The sequence below is a fragment of the Phalangium opilio genome, unplaced genomic scaffold, assembly GCF_054372755.1.
Source record: "Phalangium opilio isolate 3A_F unplaced genomic scaffold, DU_Popi_V2 ptg000002l_1, whole genome shotgun sequence".
Taxonomy (NCBI): Eukaryota; Metazoa; Arthropoda; class Arachnida; order Opiliones; family Phalangiidae; genus Phalangium; species Phalangium opilio.
This window is the reverse complement of record NW_028324144.1, coordinates 3,549,916-3,569,533: the sequence shown is the minus strand read 5'-3', so window position 1 is coordinate 3,569,533 and position 19,618 is coordinate 3,549,916. Positions and strand designations below refer to the sequence as shown.

The 19,618-nt window shown below is 36.9% G+C and overlaps 3 protein-coding genes across 6 annotated transcripts in view; 1 reads left to right on the top strand and 2 right to left on the bottom strand.

Annotated features, from left to right (window-relative positions):
* Positions 1-703: 703 nt before the first annotated feature.
* LOC149718327 (eukaryotic translation initiation factor 4E-like) lies at positions 704-6,693 on the bottom strand. Of its 2 annotated transcripts, XM_089842237.1 has the most exons (7): positions 6,552-6,693; positions 4,914-5,083; positions 4,738-4,801; positions 4,553-4,666; positions 3,708-3,847; positions 3,549-3,603; positions 704-1,999 (listed from the first exon to the last, which is right to left on the bottom strand). In XM_089842237.1, exons 1-7 carry the CDS (start codon positions 6,582-6,584, stop codon positions 1,940-1,942), a joined length of 636 nt encoding a protein of 211 aa, XP_089698363.1. In that variant the 5' UTR covers positions 6,585-6,693; the 3' UTR covers positions 704-1,939. The 2 variants fall into 2 exon arrangements, with proteins under 2 accessions (XP_089698363.1, XP_089698331.1); XM_089842205.1 differs by lacking the exon at positions 6,552-6,693 and having other exon boundaries at positions 4,914-5,134.
* Positions 6,694-6,709: 16 nt separating this feature from the next.
* Positions 6,710-9,254, top strand: Coq2 (ubiquinone biosynthesis protein COQ2, mitochondrial). Its single transcript, XM_089842145.1, has 5 exons — positions 6,710-7,492; positions 8,408-8,493; positions 8,562-8,695; positions 8,799-8,987; positions 9,063-9,254. Exons 1-5 carry the CDS (start codon positions 6,873-6,875, stop codon positions 9,210-9,212), a joined length of 1,179 nt encoding a protein of 392 aa, XP_089698271.1. The 5' UTR covers positions 6,710-6,872; the 3' UTR covers positions 9,213-9,254.
* A 622-nt stretch (positions 9,255-9,876) lies between these two features.
* The window catches only part of ko (Stork-head domain-containing protein knockout), a 76,203-nt gene continuing 66,461 nt past the window's right edge, over positions 9,877-19,618 (bottom strand). For all 3 annotated transcript variants that reach the window (XM_089841805.1, XM_089841815.1, XM_089841797.1), the window contains exons 3-6: positions 15,195-15,442; positions 13,557-13,971; positions 13,276-13,472; positions 9,877-13,184 (exon numbers count right to left, since the gene is read on the bottom strand). In XM_089841805.1, coding sequence (XP_089697931.1) covers positions 11,946-13,184; positions 13,276-13,472; positions 13,557-13,971; positions 15,195-15,442 — 2,099 coding nt within the window. In that variant the 3' untranslated portion in view covers positions 9,877-11,945. The remainder of the gene's footprint in view (positions 13,185-13,275; positions 13,473-13,556; positions 13,972-15,194; positions 15,443-19,618) is intronic.

Here is a 19,618-nt window from a genome sequence, read left to right as displayed (position 1 = left end):
ACGGGCCCACCCCGAATTTTTTTTAAACCCGACTTCAAAATTCACTGGCCGGGTCGGGTTGGAAAAAACCGGGGATCCCCGACTTCCCGGGTCGGGTTCGGGTTCCCCGTACGATCACTACGATTTACCTAAAGAGAAAAAATGTATGCTACACTAGAAATGGCACCTTATAGTGTCGTGGTCACTGTATCCCGCGTGTATTGAATTGGGTAGGCAACTCTCAAGTTTATGTGGCACTCTTTGTAACAATAGTGTCCGCGAGACGCTGTATACCCTTAGATCGTTGTTGGGTGCTATAAAAATTTAGCGGAAACCACACGGAGTATTGCAAAATGGTTTATGAACCTTGTTAAGACTGTTTAAAGTTTAAACGCTAATTATTCCAGCATCATCTCATTGGTTATTTGGTTTTGAAAACTCACGTCAGCGCGACGCGAATGACGAAAATTACAGTCATATTTTCCGACTGAGGAGAGGCTGCGAAATAGCCCGGCCTCCTTTTACGTCCCCCTTGTATTTTGAAAGGGGGACTGGGACTATGGCACGCCGCGCGAATACATCTTATACCTTCTCCCTAATAAACTAGATATCACTTCTTGGTACAATATTACGTTACCTGAATTTTTCCTTTAAGAAGCACATGGATATGAAAATGAATTGCAGGTGATTCTTCTATAAGCCTATCAGGTTTAAAATTATATACTTTTGACCATTGCCATTATACGATTTTACTTCCACTGTTATATAATATAATTATAAAAATACAACTTTTTTTTTCTGTTAATAACTCCACACAAAAATGTTTGCAATCTCCACAGAACCAAAATCAAAACGAGGCTTAACCATTTCGGCCTACATTCGCGAGAGTGGTTTAAAAAAATTTTTATTTTCCACATATTTTTCCGCGATAATTTTATAACCATAAATGGTAACAATTAATTGCAAATTGGCAACACACAAATAATATAAAAAAAGAAGAAAATAATCCCAGATTAGACCAAATTAGGCTTAGCTCTCGAAGACCAAGGCTTTAGGTTTAAGTGTTAGACCTGGCTCTCGAAGACCGAGGCTTAAGTGTTAGAAGACCTAGCTCTCGAAGACCAAGGCTTAAGAGTTAGAAGACCTAGCTCTCTAAGACCAAGGCTTAAGTGTTAGAAGACCTAGCTCTCGAAGACCAAGGCTTAAGTGTTAGAAGACCTAGCTCTCGAAGACCAAGGCTTAAGCGTTAGATCTAAGACATTAGGCTTAGCTCTCGAAGACCGAGGCTTAAGCGTAAGACCTAAGACATTAGGCTTAGCTCTAGAAGACCGAGGCTTAAGCGTTAGGCCTACTTTGTTCTTTTATCTGGGTTTTTTCCTTAATATTATTGAAAATAGTCAGGAGTTGCCTATAATTTTAAATATTTTTCAAACCAACGATAATAAATCAATGTTTGACAAAAAAAATATAATCCTAGACTAGTTTTCTAGGATAAAAATAATAATTACACTACTACTTCTAGTGGAGAGAGAAGAAAGAGAGAAATTCGAAGAACAATACACCAAAAAATTAATTCCAACCATTTTTGGCAAAAATTTTGATATTAACAAAGAGAAAAAAAAATAAAACAAAATGGAGAGAAGTTATAATCCAACTTACTTGGGAAACAAAAGATGTTGTTGATTTTTGTAACAAAACAACAATTTTTTTTTTAAATTCAGGGGGCAGTTGTACGTAGCCGTTTGCTTGCTTTTCACGTAATAAATAATGGACATTTTTTTTTTTTTTTGGTAATCTTAGAATCCAGAATTCTTATCGGAACTGTTCATAAAATCTAAAGTCTTTTTTTTTTTTGTTTTGCATTTTTTTTTTTTTCATAGTACAAAAAGTGTCAACCGTTCTTTTTTTATATTTTATATAAAAATGCGTAATTTGTTTAATTTCTAAGGGATAAGTACCATTAAACAGAGAGCCTATGTTTCGCAGCGGATCCTGTTTTACTTTGAGTGTCAACGTGAGCCTAAAAATCAAATCAAGGTACGTTCTTTTTGTTTTTAAACATTGCTTTTGTTGTAAATACTCAGAAAAAGGGATTGGAAAAAGGACTTGTCGAAAAGCAACGCGTGTCTGTCTAATCATTGTTGTAATGGTTCAACTTTAGAAAGCAAAGGTTAAACCATCTTAATAGAGAAAACTAAAGCAGTTTCAGCTTATACCATTAACATTAGTAAACAACTACCATTATTAAAAACGACTGGGGAAAGATAAAAACTTCGCTATGGAACTAATAAAAACCATTGAACTATAGAACAATGAATTAACATTGTATAACTGTAAACCTGAGAGGGTAAAATGGAACAAAGGAACTACGGGGGAGTATGGAACAAAGGAAACTACGGGGGAGTATGGAACAAAGGAAACTACGGGGGAGTATGGAACAAAGGAAACTACGGGGGAGTATGGAACAAAGGAAACTACGGGGGAGTATGGAACAAAGGAAACTACGGGGGAGTATGGAACAAAGGAAACTACGGGGGAGTATGGAACAAAGGAAACTACCGGGGGAGTATGGAACAAAGGAAACTACCGGGGGAGTAAGGAAACAAAGGAAACTACGGGGGGAGTAAGGAAACAAAGGAAACTACGGGGGAGTAAGGAAACAAAGGAAACTACGGGGGAGTAAGGAAACAAAGGAAACTAGGGGGTAAAATGGAACAAAGGAAACTAGGGGGTAAAATGGAACAAAGGAAACTAGGGGGTAAAATGGAACAGAGGAAACTAGGGGTAAAACGGAACAAAGGAACTAGGGGGTAAAACGGAACAAAGGAACTAGGGGGTAAAACGGAACAAAGGAACTAGGGGGTAAAACGGAACAAAGGAAACTAGGGGGTAAAACGGAACAAAGGAAACTAGGGGGTAAAACGGAACAAAGGAAACTAGGGGGTAAAACGGAACAAAGGAAACTAGGGGGTAAAACGGAACAAAGGAAACTAGGGGGTAAAACGGAACAAAGGAAACTAGGGGGTAAAACGGAACAAAGGAAACTAGGGGGTAAAACGGAACAAAGGAAACTAGGGGGTAAAACGGAACAAAGGAACTAGGGGGTAAAACGGAACAAAGGAACTAGGGGGTAAAACGGAACAAAGGAACTAGGGGGTAAAACGGAACAAAGGAACTAGGGGGTAAAACGGAACAAAGGAACTAGGGGGTAAAACGGAACAAAGGAACTAGGGGGTAAAACGGAACAAAGGAACGATCGGGTAAAACGGAACAAAGGAACGATCGGGTACTATGGAACAAAGGAACTACGGGTAGTATGGAACAAAGGAACCGCGGAGTAAAATGGAACAAAGGAACTACGGGTAGTATGGAACAAAGGGAACTACAGGTTTAGAATGGAACAAAGAAACTACGGGGTAAAATGGAACAAAGGAACTACACGGCTAGTATGGAACAAAAAATACTGGTTTCAGAATTCCTTATAGTAACGTTTCACCACGTATGATTATAATAAACATAAACCAGGCTTGCACACCCCAAAAATATATCAAAAATGCACAATTTCATACCTCATATCCAATAGTTGTCCTGGGATGAATGTTAAGCCTTTCTTTTAGTTTCCTCCTGTTCAAATACACAAATAACACACAAAACTCTTCAATGGGTTTGCAGGCTTAAGATATCAACTAATATTTACCCTGACCCTTTTTATAGTAAACTTATCTTACCCGATCTTTAGATTTCCTTCAGTATTTTTAGAGTCACCTGTCCATATTCCAAGCTTATCACCTTTAGGTCTGATTTGTACGACAGCCCCGCATAGATTATCGCTAAATTCGTCAAAGGCCTCTCCAATCAAACATAGAAGCTACAAATATCGGGGATTCCCCTTTAATACCCCCATCTTATACTACCCCCCTAACCCATAAAAGGAAAAGTGTCAGGTAACATAACATTATACCTTAATTGAAAATAACGGACTTTTTCTAAATATAAAAGGAATTAAATATTAAAATTAAAATAAATGTTCCCTTATTACAAATGATAATTAGTACATTTAACAAGTCTTAAAAATAATCAAGGACTACTGCGCCGCCATTTTGTTTAACTTCGTCATCACTTAGCCCAAACGGGATTGGTTGAATTCTCACAGGCTGTGAGAGGTGGCAAACTCGATCACGCGCGTAAGACGTTCGATTAGCAGACGAAATTAAACCAATAGCGGATGGCCCAGTAGTCCTTGATAGTTTTTAAGACTAATTAAATGTACTAATTATCATTTGTAATAAGATTGTCATTTATTAATTAATTTTAATATTTAATTCCTTTTATATTTAGAAAAAGGAGCCGTTCCTTTAAGGTATAAGAGTGGTACTGAGAGGGGAGGAGCTAAAAGGACGTGACGTCAATATTGTATGGCCTGAGCTGATGACTTCCAACCAATATGGCCGCCAAAACCGAAGTATGAGACAGGGGGGGCGTGACGTCACGAAAGTTCGAAGTACCATAATATAATGTTATGTTATCTAAGCCTTTCCTTTAAATACTGATAAACAAACAACGTCAACTCAACTGTTTCTAGCCAGTAATTGTCCAGATCAGAAGACCTTTGGTTACGGTTGAGATTAATGAGCCAACGGCCTCCATTTTTATTCTGACCATCTTCCCACATTGGCTTAATACCATACTAAGGGGGATATTTCAATCTGGTATCGTCAAAAGTGTCTTATTACACCTAACAACTGATCATTTATCTACCTTGAATAACGAATAATCACAACCAACTGGTAGCTTGCTAGCTACCTCAATGTGATTAAAAAGTCTAAAGCATAGAAAAGTATCGAATGAAGTCAATTGTTCCACTGCACTTTAACTACACTAAAATGTCTAATTTCTAATTTCACAGAAAGATAAAGAGAGTTCTTTCTACTCACGCCCAAAAATCTTCTACAGTATCGAAAGCGGTTATTTCTAGGAGATTATCCTCCCATGCTTTGGATTTGTCATTTTTGTAAAACCATAGACTCCATTTATTTTGAAGGGGGTGTTTAATTAGCATATCTGGCGACTCATTTTTACTTTCAACCTTTTTATCCTCTTCAGTCTGTAAAAAGGTTGGTTTATGTTGTAATTCTAACATGGGGAACGTCTAAATTTAATTTAAAGTAATGATTTTCAAGTTTATCGGGGGCCAAGGCCTAACTGCAATGACCTTTTGACCCCGTTTCATTTGTAATTATAAAATTTATTTTGTAAAAAGGTTGGTTTATGTTGTAATCCTAACATGGGGAACGTCTAAATTCATTTTAAAGTAATGATTTATCAAGGGCCAAGGCCTAACTGCAATGACCTTTTGACCCCGTTTCATTTGTAAGTATAAAATTTCAGTTTGTAAAAAGGTTGGTTTATGTTGTAATTCTAACATGGGGAACGTCTAACTTCATTTTAAAGTATGATTTATCAAGGGCCAAGGCCTAACTGCAATGACCTTTTGACCCCGTTACATTTGTAAGTATAAAATTTAAGTTTGCAAAAAGGTTGGTTTATGTTGTAATCCTAACATGGGGAACGTCTAAATTCATTTTAAAGTAATGATTTATCAAGGGCCAAGGCCTAACTGCAATGACCTTTTGACCCCGTTTCAAATTTCTCCATTTGTAAGTATAAAATCTCACTTAGATAGTGAAGCAAGCTATAATTATCTCTAAGTGTCCTTACACTTAACTTTTTTCCCATCTTGAACCTCTTGTCAAAAAGCAAATGTTTGCAAAATAGTTTGTTATAGTAAATAGCCTATGCTATATTTTTCTCAAATCAACAACTACTAGTGGAATTTGTACACAAATGGGCCGCCATTTTAATGGAAAAGATGAAACAGAATTCCCAAAATATTACTAATACTAAACCCTAATCGCGATAAATTGCTTGGAGTTAAAAACCTAGGAAAGCGAAAATTATCTTTTTGCTCTTGAAATAAGAGCATAAATAACTCATAATGACACACATAGCACCTGATTACCTATTTTTATAACTAAATACTTAGCAAGGTTCAATTATAATTAATTTTTATGAATTAATACAACAAAAATGCGAAATCGCAGTCTGACCATGTGCGCTAGTAAAATTCAAAACATTTGCGCTTTCTAAGCCTTGGCGCCATCATGCAAGCGAAAGCAACCCGCCGGCAAAATGGCAACGAAATGGGGCTGATTGCGAAAACATGGAACGCATTAGGCCTAACAAAAATTTACATTACCATATACATTGTACGATTCCAAATAGTAGAAACGATTAATTAACAATATTCAATTAAAGATAATTAATAATACGGCTTCGATAATAAGAAAGCTACACAACTAAGACGCGAAATACAACTAACACCATAGGGTATGTATGAAAGGTGCAACGTCGATAACACCAACGTGTTTTTTAGGGTTCATAAAAAGTTATAATTAACCTAAAAAATTTAATATAAATACCCCCCACAGTGAGTTAAGTAATTCGATTAATAAAAAATGTTAATTTTAGTTTCGATTGCCCTTTAATACAAGGATTAAAAAATAATTTCTTACCTTAACATCCGTATTCGATAGATCGGCAGCCATTTTTACGTCGAAATGACAGAATGAATATTACGAAGATGCGGAGAAGAGAGATGGCGCAAAAAGCGTGCGTCACGTGTTATCTTTGAACTTCGATCTTTGACCTAAAACGGATTACGTAATCATAGTGTTTGAAATTGAAATATTTTTTAAACCGGGTACGTGTGATACCATGTGCGCTGAAGTTCCTTGTAATTCATGTAGATGTAATAATTAAAATATGATTACGTATTTATTTTTAAACGTAATAAAAATAGGGTAAATATTAAAATTCATTTTAAACAAAAAATTATGGCAATATTTCAATTACAACGACAAATTTTGAAGATAAATAACAGATGCTTTAAAATACCTAAGATTACCAATGCTTGTTTACTTTCTAATTACTTTAAACGAAATTGTGGTGCTGTAATATGCGCTCCAAATACAATAGATAGATATAAAAATAGTAATAATAATAATAATTTCAAGGTCATTTTGACTAGTCATATACATTGTTCAAATCATGTGAAATACCCCCAAAAACACAATGATACATTGACATTATTGGAAAGACTAATTGAAAAAGCCCCCTCATTTACGCAACCATATTTACAAATTGCGAGAATTGATAAACCAACAGGAACAATCCTTTTATTATGGCCCTGTTTATGGAGTATAGCCTTAGCTGCGGAACCGGGATGTTTACCGAGTTTTTACTACTTATCGTTGTTCGGTATGGGGGCTTTTCTAATGAGAGGTGCTGGTTGCACCATAAATGATATGTGGGATAAAGAATTGGACTCTAAAGTTAAACGAACAAAAAACCGACCCCTTGCAAGTGGAATCATTGATAAATCTGACGCATTAGGGTTTTTAGCGTTACAACTAAGTTTGTCTAGTATCATTTTACTTCAATTAAATTGGTATAGGTCAGTATCTTAATTTTAAAGTAAAAGTTCAGGTAACATAAAATTATACCTTAAAAGAACGGCCTTTTTCTAAAAATAAAATTAAAAAAATAAATTATTACAATTAGGCCTAATTAGTCTTAAAAAAACCAGGACTACTGTGCCATCCGCCATTGGTTTAGTGGCGTCTGCTACTCAGAACCTCTTACCCCTTTAGGATTGGTTGAATTAGAGTAAGGTAGGGCATAGCATAGCCCACTCGATCACGCGCGTATGAGGTTCGATTTAGCAGACGACACTAAACAAAATGGGGATGGCGCAGTAGTACTCGTTTTTTAAGATAAATTAAATGCTAATACTACTGCACCGCCATTGTTTTAGTGGCTTCTGCTAAATCGAACCCCACACTTGCCCCTGTAGGGATTGGTTTAATTCTCAAAGGCTGAGACTTGGGTAAGGTATGGCATAGCCCACTCGATCACGCGCGTAAGAGGTTCGATTTAGCAGACGCCATTAAATCAATGGCGGATGGCGCAGTAGTACTCGTTTTTTAAGATCAATTAGATGCTAATACTACTGCACCGCCATTGGTTTAGTGGCTTCTGCTAAATCGAACCCCACACTTACCTCTGAAGGGATTGGTTTAATTCTCACAGGCTGAGACTTAGGTAAGGTATGGCATAGCCAACTCGATCACGCTCGTAAGAGGTTCGATTTAGCAGACGCCACTAAATCAATGGCGGCGTAGTATTCCTCGTTTTTAAGAGTCAGACCAATTATTTTGTAATAAGAGATCTTTAATTTTAATATTTAATTCCTTTTATATTTAGAAAAAGGCTGTTCTTTTAAAAGGTATAATGTTATCTTACCTTAATTAATCTCCGTTAATTAAATTAAATATGATTTAAAATTGAATTGGAAAATAATTTCTTACAGTATTCTTTTAGGAGTGTCTTCTATGGCTTTGGTTGTCTGTTATCCTCTTGCAAAACGATTTACTAATTGGCCTCAATTAGTTTTAGGTTGGGATAATTAATTTCCCTTGATTAACCAAACCCTTCTTTAATCTTCTGTATGAATTCTTTCACAGGTTTCACGTTTAATTGGGGAGCTTTATTAGGTTTTGCAGCTGTTCGCGGCTATTGCGACTTTTCTTTAGTTCTTCCCTTATATTTAGCGGGTGTTTCATGGACAATGGTCTATGACACTATTTATGCCCTTCAGGTGAATTAATAAATCAGATTTTCTTAATTAATCTGATTAAACTAATTAATAAATCTGATTATCTTAATTAATTAGTTTTAACATCGGAGAAAATTATTTACAGGATAAAAATGACGATGTTAAAGCTGGTATTAAATCAACTGCGTTAATGTTCGGGAAAGATACCAAAAAATGGCTTACCGTTTTCTCCAGTTCCATGCTGGTTAATCTATTATTATTAGGCCTAATTGACCATCAAACTTTACCTTATTACGTTTCATTAGGACTTGTTGGGTCTCATTTAGTAACACAAGTAAATTAGAAGCTTAATTCATTGTTTTACCTTTAAATAAGCTAACTAAACTAATTAATTTATTTTTATTTCAAGATTTTGACGTTAAAAATGGATTCTCCAGAGGATTGTGCTCGTAAATTCAAATCTAATCGTTCGTTAGGTTTAATTTTATTCTTAGGGATTGTGACAGGCACAATCTATAAGAAGAAATTGAGTGATAGTAAAAATAGTCAAGAAATGTAACAAAATTAATTTAAATAAATAAATTAAAGCCAAATACTAAAAGTGTTGTTGTTATTTTTGACTTAACTTGTAACATAAGTTTATTTGAATGAGTATGACCAGGCCACCAGGGATAGATTTAATTTTAGAAGCAGGAATGGAGAACAGAGTAATCTGGGCGCGCGTCAAATCCCGGACGGACCCCCTTCCACGGGACGGGGGGGGGGGGTATGAAAGAAGAGACGGACGGGCCATAGCGACAGAGGTAAAATGGAATTGGTATTTTTCGCCGTACCCGTCAGCAACGTCATCAAAGCGTAGTTTAAGTGAGCCAATAAGATAATTTGAATTTTTCGTTACGTGTTGGAGGGAGGGAGGGGCTCTATACTGGGTGGTCTATGAGTCGGACTGAAGTAAATACTAACCGTTAGACTCCATTCCTACTTCTAAAATTAAATCTATCCCTGGTATGACACTACCTTTAACTTCGTAATGCTAGAGACTTACAGCTCGAGCTAGTTCGAGAATTCTGTTTTGCAGTCCATCACTCCATCTTCCTATTTAGTCTGGACTCTGTACTAAGCCTTTGACGGCGCCAAAACCAGACGTCGCTTTACGAGAATCTATGACGTTTCACTTACGTCTCTCGTAACCAGTAACAGGTAAGGTTAGAAATGAATCAAAGTTGTTTATTTCTATCCTAACCCCTAATTTTCTCAATTTATTAGAAATTTATTTAGGGTACATGCGTTTAATTGTTTCAAAAGCAAATTAATTAACACAATTTGGTCGATTTTTTTAAAGCATCGAAAAACATTATTTTTCTGACAAAATAAAAATCCCTATGGCTATATTTTCCTTTGTCGTTTTTTTGCTTTCAAAATATATACTTTAGTACACTAAGAAATTCGCTTACAAAATTATTATTATCATCATTAAATTATATGTCAATATATGCATCGTAAAATAGTCGCTTATTTCAATTTTAATCTAAATTAAATAAGCCTGAAACAAAATCATCTTGTTTGAAAAATCCAGCGCGAAAACCGTCCGGGAATGCTGAATTTTGGGCGCGAATTTTAAAACCAACAGGCAACTGCGCATGCGTAGTGTGAAGTCTCTTTTCTACGCTACGCTAAGCCTTTGCCATTATAATGGTATGGTATAATTTAATTCGTTGATTCAGTCTAAAATCTATAAGGCAATTACCGGGTCGTGTAAAAAATGTTCTATATATTAAAAAACCTGCGCTATAGAAGCTAGACGCGGAAGTACGTTAGAAAATGTTTTTTATTTTTAAATACAATTCTAGGCCTAATGTAACTTCTGGTCGTTGGTAAAAACATACCACAAGTGTTATTAATTCATTTACCGCCGCAATTTCTATAGGCCTTTGACTCTTTGGGTTGTTTGTTGTAATTATTATCCGACTACATCTACTTTAAATACAACTACCCCAAAACGGAACAGAAGTAACTTTAAACTAAACTAATCTATCTGATCTACAGAGTTAGGCTTAGCGTTGCTGTCCGTTACACTTACACAGACAGGGATAGAAATAAGCACAGAATAGGATAGTGTCCGAAATTTTCAAAAATATCTCGTTAATTTTAGAGAAACCTTTGGAGGAATCTGTCATTTCGATTATTTCTTGTCCAATAATGTTTTAGGCAAGTCCTAAAGTTCAATTAGGACTTGGCTATTCATGCGTAGCTCCGCCCCCTGACGCCGCCAGTCTGGTGCTAATTGTTTTGCAGAATAGAAGATATTTTAACCCCTCTCTTGGTACCTTTTATTGCTTAAATCACGGAGCTGTATTGTAGAAGGAGTAGAGACTAGGCCTCTAGGGCCTAGACATAAGCGTACTAGTGCTCCGCGCACAATTTTCGCGCATACCGAGCCAATGTAAACAATCTCTGACGTCACGTGTTTTAAAGAAAGCGTCCGTTTTCTTCTTTCCCGGCTTAATTCTTTGAATATTTTCCATATTATAGTTAATATAAATAGAAATAATAGTAAAAATAAAAATTTAAATAAGATTTGCAAACGCTTGAGAAACTCCCGTCACCCGGACTCAATACACAAAAGACCGAGGCTTAACTCTCCTGAACGTTCGTAGCTCGCGGCCATCTTTATTGTTTACATTGGCTCGCCTAGGTTTGGAGGGAGGGTCAAAATTCATACCCCCTTTTTATGGACAAATAAGGTCTAGCTTTTTTAATAGAGGGGAAGCTACGAGTCTCTACTCCTTCTACAATACAGCTCCGTGCTTAAATGGAAACTAGCATGAAGTTGCATGACGTAGTAAGGCCTTCTAATAAAATTTGCTTATTTCCATCCCTGTCCAAAGTAATATCAATGGGTCACCGGTCATTTACGTACGTCGCAAATTATAACTTAAGTAACCTTATAGTCCAACTCTTCTAAATTAAACTGGATGTAAATGTAGTTAATTAACTATTAACTACCATAAAAAACGTAAATAAAAAAATCATAACTGTAACAATTAATTAACCAGGAAAATATACATACGTTTCTGGCACTTTGATTGGCACACGTGAAAATAACCCGCCTTATTTTCAATCCATGGTATCCCTCAGACAACCAGAAAATTGATCGAGGAATAAAATGGACTTCATATATATATATAATTTTTAAATGGGCTTAAAGACGATCGATCGATCGATTTTTGATTATATTTAAACAAACCACTAATTAAACCCTGAATAATTAAATTAAATTAAATTAATTAAATTAAACGGGGGAGACGGTAATAAACCCACTATCATCAGCGTCATAATTATTTGAGTGGTTTTTGGACAACTTATCGGAATTACTGCTTTTAATATTAGCGTAGATCGGAATATTATCGGCACTCTTTATCTTATTCTTACCGTTTAATAAGGATTGCTTTTTATCGTCGTTTGATTTAATGGCGTCTTGGGAGACGCTAGTGCGAATACTAGTAATGGCCGTGATAGTTACCGGTTTGTTACGGGAGGAACCGGTTTTGATGGAAATGGTATGGTTCCTCGAGGTACTCCTGGTTGGGCTAAGGGTATTATCGGGGCTCGAAGATAAACATTTCGTTGGGCTGTTGTTACCGGAAGAAGACGTTTTTAGATTAACTTCCAAATCAATCGATTCGTTCAGGAGACTAGCGTCCCCGCTTTTTCGCTGTTCCCCCTTCAAAATGACGTCATCGTCATTGTCATCAATCCATTTCTTGACCAGAGGTGCTTCCTGGTTGATAAACTCGTTGGATTGCTTTAAAGTATTGGATTCCTTTAAAGGAACAGTGGTTTTATTGATGGAAGGTGTGTTCCAAGAATTTTGCTTGTTGTTCTTCGGTAAGCAGACCGGGGAAGACGTTTTCAATTTCGTATTGGTCTCTCCGTCCAAATTCTTTTTATTTCTGGAAGGGGAATTGTTCCAGATTGGTTCGTTCTTCTCCAGGGTTTCTGGATCAGGAGGCGGTTGAGGCGTCCAGGAATTAGGTTTATGATTTCTTTGGTTCAAGTTGTCCTCAGCATCCGAGGCATCGTGATGGACGACACGGTTGTTATTGTTAACCCTAATGTCCCTTAAGTTACCACCACTACCACCTACCCCGTTATGATTAACCCTACGCGCGGGTGACCCATTGTCGATTTCGGGCGGAACCCGAGATCCGTTATTGAGCTTATTGTCTACAGGCGTTGGAGGTGGTCTGACGCGTCTCCTTTCGCTAGGAGTGCGTTGAGGTGAACCTTGGACCTTAGAGGAACGTCTGGAGTTGGGTGTACTGCAACGTCTCGGTGGTTCCGTTTCAGTGTTGGGTTGAGGGTGGTAGCTTCGATGTCGCGGGAGACTCATGGACTTGGTTCTAAGGGATACGTCAGAGTCGTAGCAGTTGTAACGTTCGATGGCCCTGTTGGGATACTGTATGGGTTGAATGCTGTGAATGGAATGTCTATCTTGGCTGTTGGAACGACCGACACTTCGGGAACGAATCTTTAAAAAAAGTGTTAAACAATATAATATTAAGCCTACTGACTAGTAACCGCCCAATATGGACCAATTGATGGTTGGGACGAAAACTTACTCGCACTTTCGGCAAATAAGCGTCAACCGTGAGCGTCTGCGTTCCTTGGGAATGTAACTGAATGCTGCTGGAATTGGACCATTCCGGTGGCGGGAATTGCGCCGAAAACGTGGATCGTTTTGATTGGTTCTTCGAGTTTCGTTTGCTTTCGCAGCTATGACTTCTGCGGAACAAACGACTGAAAACCGATCTCTTCCCTAAAAACGTACGTCATAAATTATGAGGACAAACTAATTCTCAATTAACCTTCGTCTAGGTTTTACAGAAAGTACTTGACGTACTTTTAACCACTTCCTCTTTATCAGAATCGCTAACAGACGTCGCAGTGTCCGCCAAACCGGTCAAAGACGCCAATCTAAAGGAACTCCTTCTGTTGAGTTTATCCTTTTCCTTGTGACTCAGAACTTTCATGGAATGTCTCCTTTCCAACTGTTGGTTGTTGGACTTGAAACTTTCGAGACTAGACGCCCTGTGACTTGGGTACAAGACCTTATGAGTGGCGTCAAACTTCAATGTGTCTTGTATTTCTCTGGCGTCTGTTTGTATGCACTGAGAGACGCTGTCATCTCCTTCTTGCAACGAAGAATAACTCTTCCGGTACAATCTATCAATGGCTTCCTCGTTGGTCATCAACATTTGACGTTCACCGCGTCCATTTCCCATCGGAGATTTCGATCTGTAGGTCGTAGGACTAACCTAAAACGAACCAGGAAGACACTCTAAATTTAGAAGCTGCCAACGGAAGGTTACGCAAAATTTAACACTTCTGCTGTCTCTCTCGAACAAAAAGTGTAAAACAATTTTAAAGATGAAAATTACTATTGTCATCGCGGAGAAGACGAGCTATTGTTATGTCAAGGCATTTGATTTCCCTCTTCCTACTACCACCACTAAGTACGCGTGTAATTACTTACACCTGTTAAGTATACCAGCTAGCCAATAGCAAGGAAATGTTTTTGTCTACAATCCAATTTTAAACCCACAAGAATCTTCGTTCGACCAATTAGGACTTAACTCTAGTTTGAACAAAAGCTGTAATTCGAGATTAACGATCTTCCCACGGTGCAAAAACTTTCTATTTTCAAAGGGCGCGTGAAAGGTTGAATGAAGTTGATGCTATTCACTTCAGAATGCAGCTTAATAACGAAGTACAAGTTACAAAATCATTTTCATGAATTTTTTCAACTGTTTTTCGGAGTTTCCGATATTAGGCCTAAAACAGGGTTCATACAACTTTTGGAAAACTGATTTTATTTTCCTAACATTTCCAGGTTTTTCCCTCATATTTCCAGATGCAAGGCAACCTAGTAGCTGCGGGAATGGTTATTTTAGGAGTACTAACTAAGGGATAACTTATAAATAGTTCAAGCAACCCCTTCAGGACAAACGTATTCATACCCTCTAAATTTTACTAAAAATTATAAATTTCCCCGAGTTTTCCCTGAATATTTAGTCAACAATAGGCCTATATTTCCCTGCCACATTCAGGTTATCCACGTTCGTATAAACCCTGTAAAAGATTCGAAATGAATTCAACTCGTTTTACAAACCCTAATTCACACTCCCTTTAAGTAAGCAGGGTAGGCAATTTCGGGTGTTGAAAAAAAGGCAGCAAAAATTATGGAAATAACGGAAATAAATTAAATAAATTTAAGCGAGCTAGTGTTTGTCTACGGAAAGAATAAAATATAATATAATAATAAATATTTCTTCAATTCCGAGATCGGCCCTAATTTGAATATCATTATGGCAAATTAATGGGCGGGAAAGTTAAGAGGAAACTTTCCCGCGCAAACTGCGATTGAAGCCTAGCTTCGTACGTGCTGAAAATAAGCTTGATACTGGAGTGTCGAAGTCGCTGGAGGCAGAAAAGGGAAGGGTTTAAAAAAAGGAAGACAATAAAGAAGACAGTGACTGACCAGGAAGTATCCTTTTCCCGTATGATAAACTTTTCTTTCTTTGATGAGGGCGCCTAATGTCCGGTAGAGGATTTCGTTACTGGGGACTGTCATTTTAGGGAAACTCTTTTTCAAGTACTGGGCGATAACGTCCAAAGAAGCCTTGCGTTTTTCCGAGTTCAATTCCTGGACTGTTTTGCATAAAGCTTCGGCCAAAGGAGCGAACTGCGTTTGAGGAATGATGTTCATTACAACCGGGTTCACATTGCCTAAAGAAGAAGAAAAACAAAATGGATGGATGAATATATCATTAAAACATAATTATACAGTGTGTGTTTAAAATAAGTTTGTATAAGTCTTAATTAAAGGCATGTTTTTCTGGCTACCATTTGTTCAATTACGATCGAGTTCATGTCGAAAAAGGTTCTATGGCATCTTGCCCTAAGGGCTGGACCACCTTTTACAAATTATTATTACAGTGTTTAACGGATGACCCCTTAATTAAATTATAAATCTTCAGTTTCTTCATTAAATTTAAGGGGTCATCCGCAAAACACTCCTGCAATCATAATACGTTTTAGTGATGTCTTAGAAGTTCCCTTTCTACTCAAAATCGTCAATAGGTTTAATTTAGTATTTATCGTTCATTTTGCCTATGAAAAGCGACGAACCCTTGAAATTGGAAAAGGCTATTCTCCTCGCTTAATGATTGCAAAAGCGAAAGTATAAGAACAAGGAGAAAAGAGTAAGATGGAGCGGTATCAATTATGGGCGATGTGCCGCAATGAAAGTTTCCCAGAGTACCTTGTGCACGCAGTAGGCGATTGTTAAGCGCTGCCGTGTAGCGCCATGCATTTGTATGAGAACTAGCTTCTTTTTTCTTTTTGAGGACATAGGGGGCGTCCTTTATCATTCCATACCGTACGACCCTACCCAAACGCTGTTAAATACTGCCGGGTAGTGCTATTGTATTTGTATGAGAACTAGCTTCCCTTTTAAGACAGAGGGGGCATATGTTTCCCTACCGTACCACCCAACTAAAACGCCACTGAGGATTCTGGGGGGACTTTGTTGCCGTTCCGTAGATGGGGGTACAGACTGCAACATTACAGACCCCTTTCTTAACCCTCAGAATCGGGGTATACCAAGGGGGATTGCCATCCGTCTCTGCGCACTCTCTCTTTATCCCTAAGCCTACAGCGCAGGCGCAAAAAGCGAGATGGAAGGCATATTCCCCCTCCCCTGTGTATTTCCCTCTCAGTTACATCGAAACAGAGTTTTACCACTCCACCCCCAGTTTCCTTCAAGGTAAGAAATTGTAAAATAAAACCATCATAAAGCAGTACCGGAACAAATTGACTATCATAAAAATCACCACCGAATTTTACGCAAGATAATTTTATATTTTCTTTCCCTTGTAGGCCTAGGTACAATTCGTAATAATAATAATACGCTTCCTTCGTAAAAACAATAGTGTTTTCCCAGGAATTTTAAGTGCACCTCAGTCTATCTTGATTATTGAAAAACATTACAAAATTTCAAGAGAAAAAAAAATAATAATTCAAGGCATACAAGTTTCGAAATAGCGGTTTAAAAAAAATCTACGGATATAATTGCTTATGAAAAATAACAATTACGGACGCTGTTGCCAATGCCCCCAATAAATTATATTAGATTTCAGAAGTAATTTAGAATAATGTTTCTTTTCGAGACAGCCACAAAGTTTCGCAAGCGATACTAGTGATAAGTCAGTCTAATATTTTTTTTTTTTTTGTAAATTTTATTTAAAATATTTACAAACAGGTCTAAGCTCTAGAAGTTAATATCCTGAAGTAATGTAACCAAATTTTAAGTAAGTAAAATTATAGAAAGAAAATAGGTTTTATAATCGGTTTTATTGGACAAAAATTAGGATTTTGTAGAATAATATAGGATTAAAGTTTCTCGTTTATTATTACATGGTGTACCATAAAGGATAATTATTGGATCAAAATACAGTGGGATAGTTCTATGGGAAATCTATTTTGAGTGGAAAATGTTCTATAACATGACGACCGGAGCACAGTGGGATAGTTCTATGGGAAATCAACTTTGAGTGGAAATTTTTCCATGACATTTTAATAAATTATGATTTGAGTGTTTTAGGGATGACCCCCGAATTAAATTAGCATCATCTTTCAGTTTCTTACTAAAATTTAAGGGGTCATCCGTTAAAAACCTTTTACAATCACAACTTGTAAAAGATGGATTTTATGAAAAAGTGTCACAGAAGTTACATTTTCGACTCAAAATCCAAAATAGAACTAACCTTACTTTGGTACAGTACTACCACAAAACCCTTTATGGAACACCCCTGTATTGCAATGCTATTTAAGGGATATTTAATAAAATTATAGTGTAAAATAGATTCCAAAAATAAAGGATTTTATAGCACACCTCAATTTGCACGTGTCGACCTATTAGAAATTTAAATGAAATAGGTTGATTTATGCGTTTCTAACAATAAAAGATTTAATCTGATCGTAAATTAGTTTAAAAATCAACTTTTTCATTTGAAAAAAAGCTATAAAAAAGAATATTTAAGCCCCCCCCCCCGTCCCGAGGCCCCCCGGGTCGTTAAACAAATTCAATTGTACCGTTTAGTATTATTCTCCCCAAGTTTTAAGTAGGTCTTCAAGTAATTTAAAGTGACGTTGTAAAAGACACGACTAAAAACTTATACTACTATTAGAACTTGCAGCACGCGGGTTGCATTGTAAGGGAGTGGTCCCCATTATGTTAACTTAAAAACTTATCTAAAAATAGAATCGTGACACCCTAAGTTATAATTTGATAGAAATTAACACGGTTTGACGTAACAAGTTGCCACTTCTATTTACTACTACTACAAAATAAAACGTGTTCTTACTTAAAAATACACGAATTGCTCACCCCCTAATAACAAATTACATTATACTTTGATAAAAATGTACAGTACGCTTACTAAATTATTAAATACATATAAAAATAAAAAGTAGGCATATAATCAGAAGTCAATTAAACCAAAAACAACCTGACGTTATCAAGAGACCTTATTAAACATTCTATTAATTATTTGTAGAGAAACCAACTCATAGCTTAATCATTTTTGGAATAATCTTAATTTCCTTGCTAGGCCTAATTGTTATCAATAAGGGATATCTAGTTTATTAGGGAGAAGGTATAAGATGCCTAAGTATTCGCGCGGCGTTCCATAGTCCCAGTCCCCCTTTCAAAATACAAGGGGGGAAGTAAAAGGAGGTGCCGGGCTATTTCGCTAGCTCTCCTCAGTCGGAAAATATGACTGTAATTTTCGTTATCATTCGCGTCGCACTGACGTAGGTTTTCAAGAACCAATGAGATGATGCTGGTTGTAATTTAGAGGCGGCGGGGACCTACTATACGTTTTGACTGGAGATAAAGCATTAAATGTGGATGAATGAATTTATAACTTCTCCATAATAAACTAGATATCACTTCTTGTTGTTATTATATAACAAAATACGCCTAGTTATTATAAGTTGAGTGAAAATGGCAGGTACGCAATGATTCCAATTAACTGTATGTATTCCTGGGAATATTTAAAAGATCCATGATTCCACGATGATGAGATGAGATGCTCCAGTCCTAACTGCGTATTTGATAAAGGTGCAATCGTGAGAAAACTAACCATTAACCGCGTCATTAACCATTCACCAATTAGGTTAACAATAATTTCCGTGTATAATTTACTTTAGTTTAAGTAAGGCTAAAGATATTTCCCGTGCGAGTAGCGAGTAAAGTAGCACCCGCCTTCTGTTTAAAACTGAACTATAACCAACATGGCATTTTATTTTCTATTTTATTATTATTTGGAGACACCCTTAGGGCATTTTATTTATTTATTATTTATTATTATTCCCATTCTTATCTTTTCTTGTTATATCTCATTATTATCGAATTTGGAATATCTCGTTGTTTGAAAAAGAAAAAGAAACCAAACATAAAATGTTGCTAGATTTCTAGTTTTTCCCAGACCCGAGAAATCCTCCTTCAAACAGGTCTTGATTTTGTTATTAAAGGCCAAGTTTCATTTAAATTGAATCACTTGTACCAAAGAGAGATAGAAACGCGCTTTATAAAAAAAATCCGCCGAAAAATGGGAAAATAGGGGGGTAGTAAAAACTATTTTCGGTACGTTTAGTTTTAGGACGCACATCCTTTGCGCATGGGGGGGGGATTGACCTCCTCGCCTTATCTCTGTCATCCCCTACGTCAACTATGGGCGAGAAAGCTGCGCTCAGGCGCCGCGGTGTAACGTAGATTTACCCCCGTTTTCACCACGCATGGATCACGCCTGCCTATACTGATTCTCTCTCTCTCTTTCTCTCCTGACCTACCTCCCTCACATTATGACTAGAGTAGTATATAACCCCTGATCTAGCCAA

Bases quoted from the DNA above. Each gene is read 5' to 3' on its own strand.
- LOC149718327 (XM_089842205.1), bottom strand. From the start codon at position 5,119: ATGTTAGAATTACAACATAAACCAACCTTTTTACAGACTGAAGAGGAT. The intron at 4,667-4,737 runs GTAGATAAATGA...TATCCCCCTTAG, and splicing joins GTGATTATTCGTTATTCAAG to TATGGTATTAAGCCAATGTG. The intron at 2,000-3,548 runs GTATGAAATTGT...TTTGATTTTTAG, and splicing joins GGACAACTATTGGATATGAG to GCTCACGTTGACACTCAAAG.
- Coq2 (XM_089842145.1), top strand. From the start codon at position 6,873: ATGGCAATATTTCAATTACAACGACAAATTTTGAAGATAAATAACAGA. The intron at 7,493-8,407 runs GTCAGTATCTTA...AATTTCTTACAG, and splicing joins CTTCAATTAAATTGGTATAG to TATTCTTTTAGGAGTGTCTT. The intron at 8,696-8,798 runs GTGAATTAATAA...AATTATTTACAG, and splicing joins ACACTATTTATGCCCTTCAG to GATAAAAATGACGATGTTAA.